The sequence below is a fragment of the Patella vulgata genome, chromosome 1 (assembly GCF_932274485.2).
Source record: "Patella vulgata chromosome 1, xgPatVulg1.2, whole genome shotgun sequence".
Lineage (NCBI taxonomy): Eukaryota > Metazoa > Mollusca > Gastropoda > Patellidae > Patella > Patella vulgata.
This window is the reverse complement of record NC_065879.2, coordinates 69,613,400-69,637,225: the sequence shown is the minus strand read 5'-3', so window position 1 is coordinate 69,637,225 and position 23,826 is coordinate 69,613,400. Positions and strand designations below refer to the sequence as shown.

General features: G+C 33.4%; 3 protein-coding genes across 3 annotated transcripts; 1 reads left to right on the top strand and 2 right to left on the bottom strand.

Annotated features, from left to right (window-relative positions):
• Window positions 1-1,427: 1,427 nt before the first annotated feature.
• LOC126822042 (putative uncharacterized protein DDB_G0282133) lies at window positions 1,428-7,580 on the bottom strand. The gene is made up of 2 exons (XM_050550776.2): window positions 4,138-7,580; window positions 1,428-3,286 (listed from the first exon to the last, which is right to left on the bottom strand). The coding sequence occupies exons 1-2, from the start codon at window positions 7,482-7,484 to the stop codon at window positions 3,277-3,279; spliced, it is 3,357 nt and encodes a 1,118-aa protein (XP_050406733.2). The 5' UTR covers window positions 7,485-7,580; the 3' UTR covers window positions 1,428-3,276.
• Window positions 7,581-9,435: 1,855 nt separating this feature from the next.
• On the bottom strand, window positions 9,436-18,176 carry LOC126818751 (coiled-coil domain-containing protein 43). Its single transcript, XM_050546341.2, has 5 exons — window positions 18,010-18,176; window positions 17,099-17,204; window positions 15,760-15,889; window positions 14,948-15,018; window positions 9,436-14,106 (listed from the first exon to the last, which is right to left on the bottom strand). Exons 1-5 carry the CDS (start codon window positions 18,166-18,168, stop codon window positions 13,913-13,915), a joined length of 660 nt encoding a protein of 219 aa, XP_050402298.1. The 5' UTR covers window positions 18,169-18,176; the 3' UTR covers window positions 9,436-13,912.
• A 234-nt stretch (window positions 18,177-18,410) lies between these two features.
• Window positions 18,411-23,602, top strand: LOC126809595 (lipoyltransferase 1, mitochondrial). The gene is made up of 6 exons (XM_056099178.1): window positions 18,411-18,444; window positions 19,173-19,339; window positions 19,782-20,307; window positions 21,529-21,636; window positions 22,609-22,737; window positions 23,225-23,602. The coding sequence occupies exons 3-6, from the start codon at window positions 19,822-19,824 to the stop codon at window positions 23,600-23,602; spliced, it is 1,101 nt and encodes a 366-aa protein (XP_055955153.1). The 5' UTR covers window positions 18,411-18,444; window positions 19,173-19,339; window positions 19,782-19,821.
• The last annotated feature ends 224 nt before the right edge of the window (window positions 23,603-23,826 follow it).

Genomic DNA, 23,826 nt, shown 5'->3' with positions numbered 1-23,826 from the left:
ACCATCGATGTAAAGAGGGCAGTATTGTTCTAGATTTCGCAATGTGTCAATACTACTTTATAAGGCAACCCATTCCTAGATAGCAACTGTCATGACATGTAATTTTTATACGCCCACATTTTCATGTGGACGTATTATGCCGTCGTCGCCCCTGTTCGTCCGTCAACAATTTGCTTGTTTTGGGCATTCTACAGGTCACAATTCGTATCCGATTTTGACGAAACTTGAAATGTAGGTCAATCTCCCAAAGATATTGGTTCCTTTGGATAATGGCATATATCGGTCCATAACTTCATGGATTATGCCCCCGAGTGTACGAAAAATCAAGTTTTTAGATTGTGACACTCTAGAGGTCACAATTTTCATCTGATTTTGATGAAACTTGATATGCATGTTTAGCCTATAACCCAAAGATCTTAGTTCCTTTCAATATTCGAGCTTATCAGACTGTAACTTCCTGGATTGTACACAAAATCACATTTTTTAGCTTGTGGATTTTTAAAGATCACAATTTCTATCCTGATTTTAAAAAACGTTTAAATATTTCACCATTCCACCATATAATGAAGGTTGAATTCGAATTTCAGGAAAATCAAAATGAAAATGTCCGCAAATATAAAAGTATATAATACGAAGGTTTTGGACCCTCTAGAGGTCACAATTTTTGATGAAACTTAAATTATATCTTTATATCCAAAAGATCTCAGTCCCTTTCGATATTTGCGCATTTAAGACCATAACTTCCTGGATTATGGTCTCTGATGATACGAAAAATCGCTTTTTTTTTTTTTAGCTTGTTCTCTATCCATGTTTTGCAAAATGTGGGCTGGTTATAACAAAAATTGGAAGTAAAGATCCCTAAAGAGTCAATAAACGCACCAATGTGCCCAAATCACTTTATTGCTGTTGTTTCCCCTCCTACTATATCAATTCTTTGCCCTTTATCGCAGCCTCTTGCCCATGGTTTATCCATTATTCCCAATTTTTGGGGTTTTTTTTCATTCAACTGTATAAGCCCATTCTCTGATTTAATTTATAATTCTTTTATCTGGTTTATTTCATTTAAATGCTCAACCTTTATATAGATCTGTTCATTCCAATATTCATTTTTTTTAACTATTAACCTGCATTGTGGTTTACAGTTATCTGTCATGGGGATAACTCTGGATGCACCACAATGCCCCGTCAATGTTTTATCCTGTATTTACCACATCTGGATTAATCATTATTACCCGCCAGTTAGCCATATCGTTTGTTTACCCTTTATCCTCCAGCTCACCAAAGCATATTTACTCCCACTCCTAGTTTGCCCATTGTTCACTGTTACCCTCTTGACAAGAATCATTACAATTTCTATAGCTACATCTATGAGGCCAATACAGACTGGTGTCAGATTCCCCCGCCCCCCCCAAAAAAAAAAATAGAAATTTGATTAAATTCTTTTTTATCAATTTTCACTGCATAATATTATATTTCAACTTTATATATGCATTAAAAACCAATACAATAAACATACCAGTGTCTCAATGACTATAAGGTAGTGTGTGGCCTTATATAGGTTTATTCATGTAATGTAAACCAAAAAATATAATTTTTATTAATGAAGTCCAAGAACAGTTTAACAGAAATCAATATAGACCAGAGATGTTTATGTTAAAAAATTATTCTGTTATGCAGTTCTCATAAAAACTGTTTGCGGTACATAAATGTTTATTCAGAAATACCTTAAAGTAAGTTTGCAGTAACTTCATCTATGTTAAACATACATTATGCTAGAGCTAAATCTGCCAATTGCAGGTCTTTTTTTAGGCCTGAAATGTTATCTAAATTATTAATTAGACATTAATAAACTTATCCAGACAATAATCAACTCTCGATGGCATCGCTAGCCTGTGATATTTACTGGATTATGATCCCATTTGCTGCTCGACTTCCACTCATAATTTAATCAAGAAATGGATGATCGAGACTACGTTTTTTATCGTAAAGACTTTAGTAATGATGATCGAAACTAGGCCAAAATTTCAATCGCTTAATTCTCGGTTCACAGTGCAGCAATTTGACTGAAATTTTCAGCAAATTGCCTTTACATTATCTAGTTTTTGACTATTATAGTGAGAACTGTCATCTCTTTATCTAATCTCCAATAATATATCTTTAACAAGCAGCATATTTCACAAACTGACAATTACTGCAAAACAACATATTCAGTCAACATAATAGCCAACTGAGGTAATTTAAATACCCCTTGAAATTAGTTACCTCTTGGATTCTTTTAAAAATATCTCTTTACTTTGAGTTCAACAGTTAACTTTTGTTCCTAAATACAAATTTATTTTAAAGCAAGTTGTTCTAAAATAAAAATTCAGTTTCACTCAAGTTTTAGATTTGTTCTAAATAATAACTGACCTCAGTAAGGCTCAGAAGAAATAAATAAAATACAAAAAGAACAATTCATTTAGATTAACTACAAATTCAAGATGGCAGTAAATGTATATACAATTGACATAACCTAATTCTTCATTCTAATAAATGCAAAAATTTATTTTTATTTAAATATACAAAATAAACATAGCAATTAGCACTTTTATAATACAGTGTATATGATATATATATAATACTAATAATAGTTATTGTAAGGTCCCATAAATATTGAAACTACAACTAAATGAATGTATATGATTTATATTCTGTATGATTCTTTTAAAATATGAGAAAACAATTATTAGGCATATTTATCAGCTGATAGTAATGTTTCATCAAATTTTACTTAATGGGTTCTGAGACTAACAAAGTGTAATTCTTCAACAAATTTTTACAGTGAGCAAAACACAACAAAATTTAACCTGTGAAAAAGGAATAACTACTTAATTGTCATTTTCTGTAATTTTCAATCTAACATATTGTAGTTTTTTTAGCTAGTAAGAGTCCTTAAATTGATAAGAGACCTATGTGTATTCACAGAAGACGAATCGATGATCTGCATGGTATAGTGATTTAAATGTATTAATTACAAACATGAGTATGAAATCAATATTTTATAATATCACAGTACGATTATCACAACGGTAAACGTCAGGACGGAAATATAAACAACACATGGGGATGGTCTTGTTTGCTGTCTTTTGGAAATTAGCACTCTTGATGTATACAATATCAAATTGTGCATCTTAATCATAATTTTGGTACAAAATTTATGCCAATTGCTTAACGAACCAAAATCTACTCTTGTTTACAATTCAGCACAATTCTTCATCTAATTCCACTGAGAAATCATCATAGAAAACTAAAATTAAAAATTAAAAAATACATTAAATATTCTTCACAGTGAAGGTGCAGAACAGAGGTGCTTGATACTCGTGATAGTCAGTCTGATAACTGACAGAATTTCAAGAGAGTGGCACAGAATTTCAAACACAGATTTCGACTGACAAAGAATTTCAAGTGAGTGACACAGAATTTCAAATGAGTGACACAGAATTTGTGTCCCAATTAGTTCTGCTAATCCCCGCAAAAAAATGTGGTGTGAACAGATCTCGACATAATCAAATGTCATAGCTATGGTCATTGCTTGAGATCAATCTGATTAAATACAGATCTATATTTTCTTTCATTTTTTTATACTTTTGATGGCCTACACTACATGAAGATCTGACCTGTTGTAGTAAAAGGTCGTGTCAGAGGTCGTACGAACGGCTTTTGACTCTATGTTGTCAGACATTGATCAATCAATCAGCGTTGACATTTCTAGTGGTTTACCCACAGTTCCGTGCATCGCATGCCAACAGATGGTTTCATTGGCTAATCCCTCACGCCATCCAGAACGCAGGTTATATAACAACTCTTCCAGATCCTAGTGTAGTACAGACAAAAAAACGAAATCTTGAACTATAAAAAACGAAATGAAAAGGGATCTGTCTGTGTTTTAATCAGAATGTGCTTGAGATAGAACATTTTAGTCGCTCGAAAATAATCAAATGACATGTTAAAGAGGGATTGAGAGTATTCAATTCCGGAACATTTAATCAAATAATTCTTACATAACAGTAAAGCTAATATATTTGGTTTTCCAGACATGGTAATAATAGTCTGCCTTGTACGATATCATGTCACCCTATTAATAGTGTAATAACTTACTCTTGAAGTGTTCCATCAAAATTATTACTTCTGTAGACTTTTTCCATTTGGGCAATTCTTTCTTGATTTAGCTCTTTTTTAATTTTCTCTGCTGCACGTTGATTCGTTTCTTGAATATGTTTGACCAAAGCACCTTTAATATGTTTCACTGCATCTAAGTACTGGGACCCAAGTTCAACTATCATTTTAACATCTGGTTTGGTATAATTGAGATAGGCTTTTTGCTTCTTTTCAAAGTCAATTATCATTGCTTCCTTCTCACAACGGAAATCATGTTTTAATTTTTTGATATATTGTTTATGTTCTTCTCGCATCTCCATCATTTTTTGATGTAACGTAATGGACACAGATTTATTTTCTTCAATCAACGTCTGTCTCACATAATCAATTTCACTTCTATGTTGTTTTTTTATATCATCCATGACTTTTCCTGCCCTACTTGATTGCCGTGATCTGTTGGATCGCATTGAATCATTGTGGTCGCTCATCTCAAAACTGTCTGTACCAGTTTGACTCTGGTTCTTTATTAGAAGCGAAATACTGTGAAGACTCGAACTATCTTTGCTATCATCACTGGCGATTTCTTTGCTTGTGGTGAAAGCACATGTATCTCTCAAATTGTTTGGAATCAACGGTGAAGTTTGTTGAGATGTATCTTGAGTTTTCCTATTCAAGTTATCAATAAAACTGGAATCTAGATTATCTTTAGAATACTTCTTTGTAAGGTTTCTTAATTCCAATTCCTTAATAGTTTCTTTGTTTTCTGCAATGGATTTTTGGAGGTTTTCTATTTCTTGGGAAAGTTCAGATTGTGTTGCTGTAAAAGCTTCAGTGGCTTGTTTGATCTTTTCTTCATATTCTTCTTGGAGTTTTTTCTCTTGTTTTCCACGTTCCTCGCACTCAACGATGTACATCTGCTTGACATTATCAAGCTCTTTCAATGTGTCTTCCAGTTCTTTCTTTTCCACAAGATCTTTACTGGAATCTTCTAGGTTTGCTAATTTCTGATTTAATTCATTGTTTATCTCTGTAAGTTTTTCTTCATTATCCACCATTTCTTCTAGTCGTCTTTCCAGATCCTCTTCATCCTTCCTGCTCTTTTCGTTTGATGCTAATGTCTTTCGTAAAATATCTACGTGCGAGTTAGCATTCATCAAATCTCTTTGGAGGCGATCGATTAATTCTTGTTTCTTCTTATTACTGATCTGAATATTCTCGAGTTCTGTTTGCAGCTCGGTTAATCTTTCACTTGTATGAAGTTCAATATGACTTATGTTTGGCGTACTATTGAAATGAAGAGTCTTTCGTATACCAAGATCCACTATGGAGTCATCATGTGTATGATCAAGCATTTGCGTTGATTTTGAATAAGCGCCTAACCTGCTTGCAGACTTTGATGATCTTATCTGGTCTTTAAGCTCCTGAACTTCGACCTGAAGAGATTTACATATTTCTTCAGTTCTATCATTACCATTGCTGCGCAAAGTTTCATTTCTCTCTAACAAAGAAGCTTTGATTCTTTCTTCTTGTAATTCTTTGTTTAAACAGTCGATGGCTTCTTCTTTTTCGTGGATTATTTGGTAGGCTTTTTCTAACTTTTCTGTCATACCTTGTTGCTCTTGCTCAAACTTCTGTTGTAATCCATTAATCATCATTTCGTGTTGTTGGCGATTTCTGTTGTGGGTGTCTGAAAGCTGTGCTTCAATTAACTGCATATTTAAATTCTCAATACTCGCTTCTGCAGACGACAGCTTTTTCATCAGATCCTCTTTCATGTCTTTAAGTTTATTTAACTCTCCACCCAGTCTCTGTACTTCCATATTCAGACTAGCATTGTCATCTGTTAAATTTTGGGCTGAATCTTCTAGTTTACAATTCAATGATTTCAATCTGTCTCTCTCTTCTTCCATCAATGTCATCTGATGTTTTAGAATTCTAGAATCACGGCAAGACTCCTGTTTAAGATTTTCATATTTAAGAGACAGTTCTTCTAGCTCGCGAGCTCTAGCTTTGTTTAATATTTTAAGTTGCAATATTTCATCAGTATTGCCATCCATACTATGTGGTTCAGGTATATCTCGCTTGTGATTTGGAATACTGTCATCTGTGTGAACAAATTGGTGACCATTATTGCTTGGAATGTCAGTAAAATTTGTTTGAGGTATTTCTGAATTTTGATTGAGATTAGAAGTTGAGGAATAATGTTTAAATGGTCTTACAGTTTCATTATTTGTTGAAAAATGGTGATTTTGTTTTGGAATATCAAAGTGTTGATTAGGATTAGAAGGTACACCATTTGCATCATAGCCAATATACTGATGTTGACGATTCGGAAATTCAGTTTGCTCATGACTGTGTAATGGAGTGTAGCTTTGGAAATTATCTTGATTATCTTTATGTTGAACACGGCTCTGAAGATCTTCTCGGCTATTATGAGAAAGAATTTCATGATTATTAGAGTATGGTTGATATTGGTAACCGTGATTAAAATCTTGACTAGATCTAATAAAATCATTCTGCTCTGTCAATGTCGGAGTATCCAAAGTCAGTGTTGTAGGATTTGGGTACGATATATCCAGACTACTTCTAGCTTCTAGTGTATATCTATTTTCTGTAAAGTATCCATTGCCTATTGACGTTGGAGGTTGTGTTTCGGGTGTGGTTGAAAAATAGTAATTGCCTTGATTATGTCTTGTGTAATAATCTGTTGATGGATAATTAACATCTGTAGAAGAAACCGGGACATTCTGGAGATGATGATTACTATTATCTGGGATGTTGTTGACATTTGTGGGTAAAGATGCATATCCCAATGACGGTGCATAATTGTTTTCTATGGATGGATTTTGACGATAATCACGAGTTTCAGTTGTTTGAAATTCGTTTATTCCTTGATTTATTCTTTGGAAATCATAGCTTGCTCGTGGGTTAATGTCATCACTCTCTTGGCTCTGCCTCTGAAGGTCAGGATTTCCCTGAAATTGTTGATTATTGTGGACGAATTTTTGATTTTGTGACATTTGAAATACACCATTATCGTGCGGTGTTTGATGGAAATCCAGAACTCCATTTTGAGATCTAGGGTCTTGAACATTCTGTTGATGATCCCTAGCACCGCCATGATGATTAAAAGATGTGTCAGGCTTGTAACTGCTACCATCGTGTGACTCACATTCTTCTGATGTTTCTGACAAAATATCTTCATCCATCAAATCGAACGCATTCGTCAACATTTGCCGGAGTTCGCATTGTTGCTGTTCCTCCTCTTTACGATATTCAGCTTCCTGGAGACTCTGTAGATGCTGCCCATCGAAATGTAAACTCGTTCCAACACTCCCCGGTTCCATTTTTTATCAAATTACATTAAAAGAGATCGCAAATATTTACGACCGGAAGCGCTCAGTGTTTCACAGGACGCCATCATTAATGACGTCATGATTTCTGGTATAGATTCGAAACTGGATTTGGATCAATACACTAATATTATCAATTTTATTGACGAGCTCACAATTTCGGTTTCTGTCCAAAAATCACACATGCTCGAGAAGTGGAGCGTGCAAAACATTTTCTACCACCTACCTTTAGAGTAGCTAAGTCTCTAACTCTATATCATCCAAAATTTTCGACATTGAAAACACGAATTATTTGTCAATTTAAATCAACATTGATGTTGTTATCTTACCAGGAAAAGATGAGTTTCTGATAGCCAATATTTAAGACAAAATAAACATTTTACCAATGGTACATGTACGATATTGTGTACCATAATGCGTTTAAGCGCTATTTGTAACAAGGGACTCGAAGAACAAGGCTAGACACATTCCAAAAGTCCTGTCAAACGGTGACGATATATCTGTGTAGACTGAAATAACCAGACGCTAGAGATCACTATTCGATTGAGACATCTGGAGTATTTCGTCGAACATAATTGATCAGAAATTACTGTAAAAACAGATTATATACATTCATATTACAGTATTATATGCGTTGCAAAATATTTATGTGTCCATTCTAGGTCCCAAATATTAGTGATTTAGCCCCCTTTAAATTATATACTAATCAAAATTCAAATCCCCCCTCACCTCTGAAATAATATGGTGCTAAAAGGCATGCCCCCTGAAAAACGCCATATTTTACACAGAAAGTTGTGCCATCATTACACTGTTATCAGTGAGGTTGTTGCTGATGAAACTAGCTGTTGTAGTATTCAGCTGGCTAGATATCAACACTGACACCACAATTCTTAAATATATTCTCCCGTCAGTGGGGGAAGGAATAAAAAATGGATCCAAACTATGTGAGCCCCTCTCGTAGCTGATTACTGTGATTCCCAACTAAGAATACCAAATACAAAAGTAATAACCTTGCTACCTTCAATTGCACAGAGCTTTGGCTTACAGAGACAGATGATGAAAATATAGCCAATCTTAACTGTTATTCAGGACTGAATTAAGGTTTAGTGGGACCCTAGGTCAAAATATTTCATGATACCTATTACACAGGCATCCATCCATCCATCAAATACAAAATATTAAAAGAAATAACAGTGGCATATGTATTATACATTTTGTGCATTGCATTAGTTTACATTAGTAGATAGGTGACCTGACATTACACAGAATTACATATCTTTTCTTCTAGATTTGAATTTTGCGACTTTTGCAATGATGCCTTCAAAATCTATGGCCTCTGGACAAATCTGACTTAATTGTCAACAGCGATAAGTCAAATAACCTCTCTTGTCCGACTGTTGAACGACGCTGGTTCTTCACCCGTTCGAGAACAGAAAAAGATCGTTCACCTTCCATGTTTGCTACCCGTAATGTCAAATAAATCTGCAAAGCAATGTCCACATTAGAAAAAGAGTCAGCAATTCCATCCTCCTTGATGCGTTTCAACTTGAAACTTTCAAGCATGCAGGAGGTGAAGCTAATCCTGCAAAAGAAACACAGCAAAGTATAGGCCTATTTAATCTTCCATACTATAAAAGTTTCACTTTATTTACCAAGAAAACCGATAAAATAAGTAATTAGTCTTTGCTCTGATATAAGCAATTTCAAGCTGTCATCTGACCTGTTGCTTATATCATGGGCCCTACTGTACCAGCAGATTATTCAGGATTTATTGAACCATGTGAGAGCTTTGGGAAACACACAGAATGATTACGTGGGGCCCCCAAAAGTGTGGGACCCTAGACCATAGCCAGTTGGCCTGTGCCTTAATCCAGCCCTGCCGTTATTCATTCAAAATGTCTTTTACCAAAGAGATTATCCATTAATTATCAAAATAACACATTAGTTCAACCAAATTATATAATTTATTTGTTAAATATAACACAAAAACTGGTAACTTGAGTACTGGCATGTCACTCATTTGTTATATTCTGCAAAAACATGAATTTATTGCTTGTATAATATGTATGCCAATATTGCGAATGACCTGGGTATTGCCTGAAAGGATTAGTTCTCTTTCTATTCTTGTGAAAAAAGTCTAGGTTTGACATGTCAGATTTTGTGACACATTTTTTATCAACCATATACAATTCCCAATTTTAACAGTTAATATAATTCACGTCAGAGAAAGGTTTATGGGCATATGACAAACAGAGAATCTTAAGCAAGTCATTTCTTATATCAATTCAAACATATCAAGTCAGGTCAAAAGGTTGTGCCTAAAATTATCACTTCACAAAGAATAGGTTGCCAGGCAACGAAACATACGCCCACAATAGCTAAATCGTCTCAATGGATGACAAGGGTTGTCGCATATTTATTCTTTTGTATATAAAAGGGGGCATTTACAAGACAATTTCATACAGATCAGATTATAATTTTCGTTGTTTGCCGGTTCACAAGGTTCTACAAACTGAAACAAAGGCCTTTACTCTGGAAGTAATTTACAAAAATTGTTGAAATTCGACAGGCTTTTTAATTTTACTAATTTAAATAATGCATATAAATTTCATACAGATCGGATGATAACTTGTGTCATTCGAACATTTGCAAGTTCAACAAAGTAAAACAAGGGCCATAACTCCATAAGTAATTCACGGAAATTGCTGAAACTCAACACGCTTCTTCGTTTCATCAATTTAAATAATGCATATAAATTTCATACAGATCGGAAGATCACTTTCATCATTCAAGCATTCACAAGGTTCAATAAAGGGAAATAAGGGCCATGACTCTGAAATTCAATAGGCTTTGTCGTTTCACTAATTTAAATGATGCATATAAATTTTGTACAGACCAGATGATAACTTTCGTCATTCAAATGTTCACAGGGGTCAATAAAGTTAAACAAGGGCAATAACTTTATTCTTAATTATCGGATGATAACAAAGTGCAATAAGGGCCATAACTCCAGAAGAAATTTACAGAAATTGTTGAAATTCAATATGATTTCTCGTTTTACTAATTTAAATGATGCATATAAATTTCATACAGATCAGATAATAACTTTCATCATTCCAGCTTTCATAAAGGTACAACAAAGTGAAACAAGGGGCATAACTCTAGAAGAAATTAACGGAAATTGATAAAATTCAATAGGCTTTTTTGTTTCACTAATCTAAATGATGCATATAAATTTCATACAGATCAAATGATAAATTGTGTTGTTAGAAATTGCTGAAATTCAATAGATGTCCTCGTTTCACTAAATTAAATAAATGGAAATTATTAACTCCATGATGTAAACAACATATATCAATTTCAAAACAATCAGATGATAAATGTAGTCTGTAAAGTGTTCAAAAGAAAGTGTGGACGACGAATTGAAGTACGTCTGTACGAACAGAGGGGACAGCAATATACGGCCACATTTTCATGTGGGCATATAAAAAAAGATAAAGCAGTATATTGTTCATACACTTATTTGAATACTGGCATTTTAACTGTTTCGGAAGGTTATTCAATCAAACATATAGTTATTGTTTCCTATAAAATATCTACATAATATTAATTCAATTAAATCAGCTAATGTAACATAATATACATTGATTTGAAAGATTTTACATTATCTACAAATCTGAAAATGCATCAAAAATAGCCAAAAAATATATCATTTCAATTGAATCGAATATTCAAATAGCACATGAATAATGAGTAGTAAAATCAGCCTTCAATGTAAACACTATAAAGCAGTATCCTAGAAGATATTGCAGTAGATATAAGTGATATAATCTGTGAGAAGCTTCATTTGTTTAGTAAGTTCTAATATTTCATCAATATCATCAGTTACATATTTTCATCAAATATATAATTCACATAACTGTTAAATCACACATACAAGTTATGTATACAGTATTTACATTTGTACAATAACTTACACTTTATAATACTACAGCTATTATAGGTATATAATTTAAAGAACTAATCCAAATTAAATGAAGTAATACCTTCTAAAATAACTTTCTGATAGCGATAAAACTCAAGGTTAAAATATAAATTATACGTCTTAATAGAAGAATCTCTCCATCATATCTGCAAATTAAATTTGAATTATCCGTGTTTGACCAGTAAAGTGATAGTTAAGGTTCATTTAGTGACATGACAAGTACTGTGCAATGAAAATTTCATTTTGAAAGAATAGTCAGTCTGTTTTCTATTTACATAAGTCGACAACCGAACATACAATCTGTTATCTCAACATTTCAAGATTTTAAAATGCCCATTTTAATCATTTTGAGTAAATAGTAATTTATGTGTGATAATAAAGAAACTCTGATAAAAAAATTCTAACTTTGGAAGATCAGTTCTATTGGTCATATCATACCACATTATGAATGGAAGCTAACATTGACAAATTCTTATACTGATTTAAAGATATCTCACTGTGCAATTATCTCATTTTTAGCTGGAATGGCATATAAATGTACAAAGTCTCGATTTTTTATTTGTTAATTGTGGTGTAAATCCTTTAAGGAAAATAATAAGCTTAAACATAATTATAATTAATAATGGTGGAAAAAATAAACATTTTCAACCTTTTACCATAATACACACAACCAAAGACCAATTCTTACTTTACTCATGTCAGTGTCAAAATTACCTTTGTAGGATTAAAGTTTAAAGATATTTTTAAACAGCAAATATTTTCTTTTAAAATTTGTCACACAACAACCCTGCAGTATTTGTATATTGGAAATATATAAATAATAAAATGAAATACACAATGCCTGTATATTAGTAAAAAGAAGCAAAACTAATTAAGTAAAATTAATGATTTTGTATTACCGGTAAATATTCAACTGGAAATTTGCCATTTTCACCTACTATATCATTCCTAAAACACCAAATTTGTCCGATATGTTTGGTTCAGCCTCTTGGCTTCTGTGTAGCAAGTGACTAGTTAGAAGACCAATCAATCTGTCTCACTTAATTATCCTATACAGTAGTCTCTGACTACATAGTACTCACATCGGAGTCAATATTATAACTGAAAAATGATTTGTAAGCACTAAGAACAAACTACATTGAGCGAGGTCATTTCTGTGATGCAATAAACAAATACCAAATGGTTTACAATGACTAGAGAATATTGACTGACTGAATCTTTTAGCTTTATATCTTTCAGTTGGTCACAAGTCAAATTCTATAAACACCAAAACTTTGTATGGAGATTCAATTTAACGAGAGAGGTTGGATGGCTGAATGGTTAGCGTGTGCACGTTGTATCATAAGGTCTGTCATTGAGTCAACTGGCGTGGTTTCGATTCCCCGGTGGTACATGACAAGGAGAAGGTTGCCTGTACAACCTCAAGGGTTTTCTCCGGGTCCTCCGGTTTCCTCCCACTGCTAAAGACCCCTAAGTGTAAACGAATTATTGAAATAAAATTGAACCATATGTTAATCCTGAAATAACCTAGTTTGTGTCGAGTGGTTGTTTAACCCAATTTATCTCTCTCTCAATTTAACAACCAACTGAAATAAATAGATGGAGAGGGAAATAAGTTTTAATGTCTACTAAACAAGGTCATTTCGAGACTAACATTTTTTGCTTACACCCAGGTTCTTTACCAGTAAGAGGAAAACCACATGGCTAGGCAGGAGACCCCACTCCTTGTCACATACAAATCCAGGATCAAAACAACAATACTTGATCGAACAACAGACCTTCAGATCCTATGATCTAAAGTGCAAATTATAGACCACTTAGCCTCCACACCAACTAGTTTATACATAACAAAAACATCAAAATTCCAGCATTCAATCCTTCAATTTACAGTACATGACTTACTTGAAACTTTATCTCCTCACCTAATATTTTTATTTCTGTTAAATATGGCTACAAGTCAGGAATCAGTATTGTAGCCATGCAAAATGTCTCCAATGTCTTGTCTATCATCAGAGTTTACATGATAAACATAATTCGTATTGTTATTTTGATAGGCACTTACCTCTAGATATAAAGAGAAACAACAGTCCACAAAGATATTTCATAACAAGCGGAGCTCAACCTAAGAGTTTACAGCATTCCAAACTGACAGAACTGCTATCAAAGAATCAGGTTCTTTTCACAGTTCTATCAGTTGCAATAACAATGGTGGTGTAAAGACATAACCATACATGTTGCAGCTCTTGTTGAAGTATGCTTTGTCTGGTGTTGAATCAATTTTCATCATTTGTGGGATTTAGAGAAATAAATACCAGAAAGTTTAATAGATACCTGTCCCCCTCATTCCTAAATTTTAAAATATAAGATAGTAGACTGATCTGTAGTTTCCCTTCCAATTTTATTAATTACAATCAAACTAATTAAATTTTTAATTCTGCTATCGTCGTCTTTCTCCTTTTTGAGTACGCTTTTTCTCTGCTTCTTTTCGATCTGCTTGTTTTGTTTTCTGGAAATCTCGATCCTGTTTGTCCTTTTCTTTCTTTTTATCTGCTTCTACTTTTGCCACATCTCTTTTTAATCTTTCTTTCGCAGCAACATCTTCACTGTTGGTATTTTTAAAAGTGTCTAGAACTATTCTTTATTACAGAAATATAATATAAATGAACAAAATATTGACGTTAATAAATACATTGTGCATTGCATAAGCAACATTGATTTTTTTATCAATACTAACTGTCTAGTTGCTAATCTAGCAATGTTCTCCAACAGAAATGATCAAATCAGTGGCATATCATAGCAATACAACCAGCAGTGATTAATCAGATGATAGACTGATTAGTAACCAGGGTAATCAATGTTGTTGATAGCATAACAAAGATGTTACTGGTAAATTTCTTCAGGGCTGGGGCCATTACAACGCCAATGTAATTATTTGCATAACCATTAATTTTTAAATGTAATCATTACAATAACTTTCTCATTTTTAGCAATGCAATTAATTACCATTGCATTGAAAACAATTAATTACCATTACCCATTACTTTATGACTACCATATATAAATAAAAAACATTTTTCATCAAAATTAAAAAGACAACCTTATTTTTCTGCCATGAAACGCCTACAAAATCAAACTTGTCATATTGGAAATATTTATATGTGCCATAAAATGTAATCGTAAAGATATTGAAATGTAATTAACCATTACATGATTTGGGGAATTTTTTACATTACTCATTACTTTTGAAATTTTCCCTTACTCATTACATGGCCACTACTAAAAAAATGTAATGATTACCATACCCCAGTCCTGATGCTAAGATTACAAGAAGCAACTCATCTTAGAGTGGTTTGCTTTTAATTCGACTTCCTTTGAAAATGCAATAATTTGATATCTTATAGTTTTACAATGAGTTACACAAGTAAAATATTACATAAAAAATACAGTAATTATCTTGTTTGCAAAAGGATACAGTCATCTACATTGGTTATGTGTTTGCCTCCCTTAGTAGGAGCAGGAGCTATTTCTTCATCTGAGTCATCACTTTATATAGATTAAGGAGTAAACAATATATTAAAGATGTCACAGACATTTTCAGACAGAAATTCAGTTTTTGTCATACACAGTCCTTCTGGTGCCCATCACTTTGGCAAGTATATGTTTGGGTAGGTTGGGGGGGGGGGGGGGCAGTGTTTTTATTGATATTAATACATGTCTGGCATAAATTACAAAATGTCAGATACCAGTTCAGTAGTGTCTTAAATTTTGCCAGGTGCACCTAAAATCATCATTTCCAGTACTTTTGGGAAACAAAAGGATGAAATTGAAATACTGGCTGAAAACTATTCGTAAAACATGGGCAGATCTACAAATGGGAGATAACTCTGTGATTACCCTAATAAAACAAATTCTGAACGAACTACAAGAACAGTTTGGACAATTCTATAAAAATTATACTGAGAATTATGTCCTAATTTGCAGATAAAAATTTCTGCCCAAATTAAATTGCCTTTTACTCAAAATTTGTTAATTTTACCTTAAAAAAACATTATCTAATAACACATTTCTATTGTCATCTGCCTCATACGTCCGTAGTTAGTTTATGACACCATGGTCAACGCTATAGGCACTACATGTCACACACTCTGAAAATTCAAGCAAAAACTGTGGTGTATCACAATCTCACATCAAAGTAATATATGCTCAAATCTTTTGAACATATGATTTATTTTTATGTGGGTAATAATCCGCATTAGAATATGTCACCCATTAAGAAAAAGATACGTTTCTGAGCCGCTAGGTACCATAGAATACTGGTTTAAAATGGCCTCTTTTGTGGCTTTCTGTGCAGCAGTTTTAGTTTTGACTTTCGAAACTTCAAGTTTCTGTTTTTCAAATATTTCGGCTAATTTTTCTGAAAAAGAAAATATTACTATGCAAGACTAAACATAATACTGATGACAAGTAGGAGGAGCCACACTTGACAAATAATGGAAGATAGATTGAGTCCTATCCGCCCGATTACATCTCCTAACCAGTGGTTGCCAGGCAAGATATGCCCAAATTCTGCTGGAGATGGATAGAGAACAAGATAAACAAAAACGTGATTTTTTTTGTATAATCAGGGCCATAATCAAGTTATGGTCCGATATGCATGAATATCGAAAGGAACCGAGATCTTTTGGATATAAACATATATTTATAGACATATAGCCATCATTGAGGTGTAAAGGTGATATATTTAAACGTTTTTTAAAATTGAATCCAAATTGTGACTTCTAGCGGGTCCACAAGCTAAAAATGTGATTTTTCGAACAATCAGGGGCTATAATCCAGAAAGTTACATTCCAATGTGTGTGGTGATCGAAAGTAACCGAGATCTTTGTGATATAAATATAAATTTAAAGTTTCATCAAAATCAGATTAAAATTGTGACCTCTAGAGGGTCGACAACCTTGATATAACATACTTTTACACTATTTGCGTTTGAGGAGTGGCCATTTTGTCTGGCAGTTTAGGTCTGATTTTCACGAAATTCGAACTCAACACTCATTATGGTGAAACAGTGATATATTTAAACGTTTTTTCTAAAGCGGATAAAAATTGTAACCTCTAGAGGGACTAAAAGCTAAAAACGCGATTTTTCATATCACCAGGTGCCATAATCCAGGAAGTTATGGTCCAATACATGCCAATTTTGACAAAGGAACCGAGATCTTTAGGAGATACACCTATAATTCAAGTTTCGTTTAAATCAGATAAGAATTGTGACCTGTAGAGTGTCCACAAACAAAATGTGAACGGACGGACACACAGACAGGGGCAACGACAATATACATCCACATGAAAATGTGGGCATATAAAAAATGCAAATATGTATGGTAATATCAGTAAATACATTCATAGTGCCTAAAACCATATACAATGTGCTGATCTGTCTACCAGTAATTAAAATCAGTTAGTTCTTCCCTTTCTTTTATTTATTAGTTAACATACATGTATACTCTTATAGAGTTAAAGGCACATTTCATTTTATATTTTTCGGGTCATGAGAAGTACTGTATATTAATTTTTAAAATAGCTTTCATGTTACATTAGTATCAAAATAATAACTTTTTGTAACCTGCTGTATCTATTTTAGTTGTATTGCTGGCCTCATTTTCTTTATGTTTCTGAAATTCTGTCCATTTTTTAAAAATGTCTAAACTAGCTTCTTCACATCCAGTTTCCTGAAGAAAGAAAAGGGAGTTGGTGTAACAGTTCCTAGCATTTTCGAAATTTCAGGAGGGGTTTCTATTTAACTATTTTTGGCCAATATTTGAGCGATTTGATTTCAGAATTTGTCCACCTATTTCACTCCATATGCAATTCTGTTAATATCAAACATGTATGTTACATGTACATCCAGGAAAAAATAAAAACATGTTTTGACTTTGACAAATGTTTGGTCATGTCTGAAATTGAAGTTTTTTTAACCCTAAACAATTAGCACCTATTTAACCTATGTGGCTGACTTGTCTGTCCCCCTGTTACAGCTCTCATAAAGAAGCTGAACCTCTTTGATTTAAGACAAAGTATTGAACTGGGTATCTGATATGTTATTTCGATTAGTGACATGACCAAGGTCTATACTGTATTCCATATGATAATTTTTCTAGTGCACAGATCCACATCAGAATAGGCTATACAGATGCAAAATTCATACATGATTTGAATTAAACTCGAAATGGGATCACAAGTGAACCTATCAATTCTCTCAGTAATGATTCAACCAGTGAACTGAAATTTATATTCCCTATTACCGACCGACCTATACCTACATCAGGCACAATATTCTACAAAAATGTGTGAAAAATAGACTGGTGACATCAGAATCATGAGAATGCAGTCTGGGCCGAGGGCAAAAGTTGTTCACTTGTTGCATCGTGAACTTTGGAATTATTACAATCAAAGACAAAGTATTACAGAAAGAAGAAACATATTGTGTTGTCTGTCATACATTGAAATTTGATTTTGAATGAAGAACAAAATTACAATTAAGCTTGTGAGGAACTCAGCAAGTGACTCCTTTTGTTCCTCTTCATCAGATTCACTCTCAAGGATTCCAATAATATAAGTAACAAAGACTTCTGTATCTGTATCTGGGTTTAATTCTAATAATTTGTCACATAACCATTTCTCATATGCGTCCATGGAGGCTGCCATCTTGAACCTACAAATTATGGATTATGAATATGTTCAATATGTTCTGAAACGAAATATTTATGTTTAATTTGTTTCATAAGACACATACAGCTTTGAAAATAAACTGATGCTGAAAGTTTGAGAAAATAATTTTTTAATAATTTTTTAGAAAGTATGTCATCTAATATTATTTAAAATCAAATTATTGATTTTTACTTTCGTTCCATCCCAATCCATAATATTGCGTAGCAGACGAACTTAAAGAAATGAATTGCATTCACAGATGTAAGAGTTTAACGTGTTTTCATGAGACTAAATTTAAACCTACAGTGAATCAGATTCTTCAGTTGATAACAAAAAAAGAATTTACTTATCTAATAAAATTTATTTAATTTAAAACTGCATTCTGACATACATTGCTAGGCCTATATACTATATGATATAGATAATAGACAGATGTATAACTTAACTATAATGTAATGTATCAGGTATGTCATGGCAGGGTACCTGTACAGGCCCGGATCTGGGGGGGGGGGGCGCACCTGGCGCACGCTCTCCCAATTTTTTTCAGTAGAGAACAATTTTTTGCCCCAGATATTCTCACGGGAAAGGAGAACAAAAATACATAAAAATGGTAGTGATCCCTGTCGTAATTTACTCCGAAACGAGCCGGTTGATGACTTTGTTGATTGCCCGTCAGTCGATCCACCCACTGAGGGCATGGCTTTGCACTCCCAAGTGGGGACAGCACCACCACCCCCCCCCCTGTTTCACAAAATCCTGGATCCGCCCCTGCTGTAGGCCTGGCACTAGATCTAGAATAGAAAAACAATCTTGCGACTGTATCACAATCCTGTTCACATAGTAGCAATTTTCCCAAATACTTTCAACTTTGCTTGATCTATTGTGATTTAAATGTACTAACACTATCCTTTCAACCGTGTTTCGTGCTTATTTTATAACTATATCTTCAATATTTAAGACATCTAGGCCTACTTTGTTTTGATTTGCAGCTCAGGTTAATGGTTAGGTGTTAATTAACAATTTCCCTCATGTAATAATCGATTGAGGTGTTGATTGGTTGAAACCACTGCATTTACATTCGACTAACATTGTCAAACCAGTTCTAATCACATCAAATCTTCTGTTTTCTATCCATTGATATTAGACTGTATAATAGGTAAGATCTTAGTCAGTTATGTTCTGGCAAGTAAGGCCTCATTTTTTTTTTTTAGACTTTCCAAGCCCTGGAAAGATGGGGTGATTTTAGGATTCTTCACAACCTTATTAACTCTGCTCGAGATACCAGTAATACTTTCTACCTGTCATCTGTGATGGGTTGTGATCTTGTCAGGAACAAATTCATTTACTGACATCTGGAAGGGATCATATCAGAAGCTGTCCACTAATATATTCTAAAATCTTAACTAAACCCTAGGTCCTGTTTGATCCAGTATAATATGTGGGGGATAGATTCTGTTATTTAGTAATATTGGTTGCTGTTCAACAATTTATTTGCATCTTTACTATTTGAATGTTGTAAAATTGAAAACATTTATTTTTTTAGTACAGGTTACAATACCTATCTATTTTGTTAGTAAATTCTATTTTTATTGTTTTAGGCAAGTGTACAGATTATGAGACATTCATCTAGCCATCAGCATGTGCCATCTGAAACAATTTATCAACTTCAGGAAATTGCTGGCATTAACAAAAGTTCAACCAAAATGTGTATTATATTCTACAAAATGTCGGGAAAAGGAGGTTATCATTTCGAAGTCCAGAAATATTTTTGAAAATTTAGCTTTAGAAGACTGGTTATATAAACATGCAGACTTGAACAACAGGAACTATTTATTTATGTGGAGAAACACACCTGCAGTAGTGGTGGGACGACATCAAAATCCATGGCTTGAATGTGACGTTACTAGTGTATTAAAACAAAAAGTAGATCTAGCTCGAAGAAATAGTGGTGGTGGAACAGTTTTTCACGATGAAGGAAATTTAAATTGTTGTTTTTTAACATCCAGAAAGTTATATAATCGTAAATCTAATTTAGAACTGGTGGTGGATGCTTTGACGTCATATTGGGATATAGATTTGTCTATTAATAAAAGGGAGGATATAGTGCTAAATGGCCTATATAAGGTTAGTGCAATAAGATACATGTAAGAGTATTTAGGTTGTAGCAGGTCATTTTAGGCAATGTAAAACATGTTAAATGTATTTTTGGTTGCATGTAAAATCGTTAAGTAGTTGGAGATAACCCACAGCATTAATCAGATTTGACTCATTACCAAGTTAAATTGAGAAATTGAATCTATGTTAATAATGGTGATGAATCAAATATGTAAAGCGGCCAAAAAACACCTTGTAAGATTCTCGGAGGCTGACTTCCTCAGATTTCCCAGTTCTAGTCACACATATGGGAACGATTCTGTTAAAACTGACTGAAGACAAAGCATCCATATATAATTGTTTCGATGGAACACCGAAAGATCAATTGAAGGTTGGAATTCACCATGGTGGAATGCTGGCACAATATTCTATTCTGTCCTTACATGTGTAATCTGTGTAATTAAAAGTAAGGAAATGCTGTAATCTAGTATATAATTAACTTAAAGATTGGTTCCCGCATACAAACTGGGTGATTTAATGGTATATATGGACTAAAAACATATTCAAACTAATTAATTTGTCATAATTTTGCTTCAAATCCTTCTCAAACATTGTAATTGCGAAGGAATGCCCTGCTATAAAAATTCGATCAAACCAGGTCATGTTTACGTCACGTGACTTACCTCTCTTGGAAGTCAGAGGAGAATTCATTGCATACATAAGACGATGTTGTCTTTAATCGCTTACTATTTATTACAAATATTGAATCATAATTAAATTCTCGGATTATCCACTACCCGCGTCTTATTCCGTCACTTTTATCTCAGAAAGTGTTGTACGTCTAACTCTTCATAAATTTTATCAACTTGTACATCAAGCGCTCAATGTTCGTGTGTGACCTTTGACATCATGCGTGCAGAAATTCCTAATCGTCCGGCTGTCGATTAAGGGAACCCTTACATTTTTGTCCTGTATACGCTCCATGAGTGTTTTTCGGGGAATCCAGTATTTTTCTAGTAAGATTGGATATCTCTACTTTCCATATATACCAAAATTGCCATACTTTTATTGGAAATAACCACCTGATAAATACATTTCTGGGAACCCATCTTTAATTAACATTAACCACATGTTTATAATCTTTGCAGTTAAAAATAAACATTCCATATATTAGTAAACTTAGTATTTGAGGAAAAAAAAACATCTGTGGATGACTGAAAATATAAAACTTTAAACCATTGTCTCTTATAGATTTCAGGTACTGCAGCTAAGTTGGGAGGCGAGAGATCATATCATCATTTTACTCTATTGATAAATGTAAACAAGAACAAATTACACAATCTACTACAGTCTCCATTGGTACGTTAAGTTCCTTCTAAGTCACGATGGGTGGCCGGATGATCTTAACAAAGCATTTACCTTTAATTGCTTAACAATCCTGGCATATTTTCATAGGCACACCATACACCCACATTCTCTCTGACTGATAGAAAATCACTTTCTAAGAAATATCTCTACATATCTTAAAATGTAATTTGCACACTTAATATCTCTATTTTCATTTATTTTTAAAGAAACAGAATGGGTGTACATTAGGCAGCAAAATTATGTTCTAGGCATCTGTCAGTGCAAGATACCAACCTTGCCTAGGTGTACGGGCTCGATGACTGTTAGAGGGGGGGGGGCTCAAAATGCCCGAAAAAAGTTGTTTTGCCAACTAGGTGAAATAATTATTTTTTGTTTTCACTTTGCCCGAAAAGTCAGATTGCCCAAAAGTTAGGGGGGGGCAGTTGCCCCCCCCCCCCCTGGCTCATACCCCTACATAACCTTGCAATATATATATCATAGTCCATGTGTTTATAATTAGGCTGTGGTAGTTGAGGGGCAAGGGTAATGAACTCTCAACTAGACTGTCCCGCTTTTGAATCCCAGCATGATTCTCTGGATTTTTCAAGACCGATTCTCACATGTTAGGTGGGAGTGTGTGCAGGGCTGACATATAAAGTGTTGCTTAGTCATTTGGACTGAACAAAAAACAAAGCTCCACCTGTGACATTAGACGAAGTGTAGTCAAAATGAAACACATCATCAATGAAAAATAATAACTGTATGCCAGTCTCAAAATGGTCAAAGTATTGTGTTGAAAGACGTTAAAATCCTTTCCTTTCCTGTATTTATACTTATATTTTCAATAATTTCATAGGACAGCCAGATATGACTAACACTAAAAACCTGGTTGTTGCTAATGGATCAACCTGGTACTCATCTCGGATGAACTGAAATAATAAGCAAATATACAGGTCTTAAATTTAATATTTGTTGTTTCTGTAGGTTGGAGTAAAAACAAGAGCAACTGAGAGTGTTCCGTCCCATATAATGAATCTACAAGATGTTAATGAAGATATAAATTATGAAAATTTAACAGATGTTATTAGCAACAAGTTTTTACAAAATGATTTGGTTAGTACTGGTACATGTATAGTTCAGTGGCAGATGTTTTACAAAAATATGGATTTTTTTATCCATTTATATGATTTACAAATATTAACGTGCTAATAATACATTTTGAGTATAATTATATTGAACAGTCCTACACACAACGCTCAGTGAGTATGGCAATGGCTTATAACTGTATGTCCTGGATTCGATCCCGGTGTTGTCGTGGAGGTTCCCCATGATTTTCCAACCTAGCTTTGAATTCCCATTATCAGTGGTGCAGGACAGAGGTCCTGGCGGGGAAGTAAAGGTGCCCAGTCATTCGGATGGTATGAAAAACTGACATTGAATGTGCTGTATTGAAGTAATGGTTTTTTTGTTGGAGAGTTGTCCTCCATAGTCTATTAGTATTACTATTATATACTAATGCATTTTCTGTAGATAAATGTTGATATCTTAAAAGATATTAATTTAACCCAGCTAAAGTAATTTATTATATTTTATATTGTAGGTGAAAAGAAAAGAATTTGTTAACCCAACAGAAGATAGCTATCCAGGGTACAACAAGATTTTAAACGATTTAAAAACTTTTAAATGGATTTATGCCAAAACTCCAAATTTTGAAATTAGTCGGGCCTTCCAGATAGAAATTGACTCAAAGGTTATTCATACTGAAATAGTGATTGAAATACAAAAAGGTTTAATATATAATATAGAGTTTTCTCTGAAACTAAATGAAATGGACCTCACACACATAGTAAATAGATTTAAAGATGTGCCTTATGATACTACAGAATTACTTCCTGTTCTTGATGTTTTAGAAAATGAAAATAATGATGCAATATATAAGTTTTTTTTACGATGTATAAGACAAACTTTAAATATTTAATAGACTATAATGTCACTATAATATTGTGTTGTATTTTATAAAACTGAAAATAAATATGGTATGTTTTGTAGTTTGTTTTCTGAAATCCACCACACAGAATGTCAAAGTTAAACACTGAATAATTTGCAGAAATATTTATGAGAACAATGGGTTTAATATCTCCTCGACACTAGTAATTTGTTATCATTTTTTATTTCAATAATTAGCTTGAGTATAGGGTGGGC

Bases quoted from the DNA above. Each gene is read 5' to 3' on its own strand.
- LOC126809595 (XM_056099178.1), top strand. From the start codon at position 19,822: ATGTGCCATCTGAAACAATTTATCAACTTCAGGAAATTGCTGGCATTA. The intron at 21,637-22,608 runs GTACGTTAAGTT...TTGTTTCTGTAG, and splicing joins ATCTACTACAGTCTCCATTG to GTTGGAGTAAAAACAAGAGC. The intron at 22,738-23,224 runs GTTAGTACTGGT...TTTATATTGTAG, and splicing joins AGTTTTTACAAAATGATTTG to GTGAAAAGAAAAGAATTTGT.
- LOC126822042 (XM_050550776.2), bottom strand. From the start codon at position 7,484: ATGGAACCGGGGAGTGTTGGAACGAGTTTACATTTCGATGGGCAGCAT.
- LOC126818751 (XM_050546341.2), bottom strand. From the start codon at position 18,168: ATGGACGCATATGAGAAATGGTTATGTGACAAATTATTAGAATTAAAC. The intron at 17,205-18,009 runs GTAATTTTGTTC...TTCTTTCTTCAG, and splicing joins AGTTCCTCACAAGCTTAATT to GAAACTGGATGTGAAGAAGC. The intron at 15,890-17,098 runs GTTACAAAAAGT...TTTCTTTTTCAG, and splicing joins AACTAAAATAGATACAGCAG to AAAAATTAGCCGAAATATTT.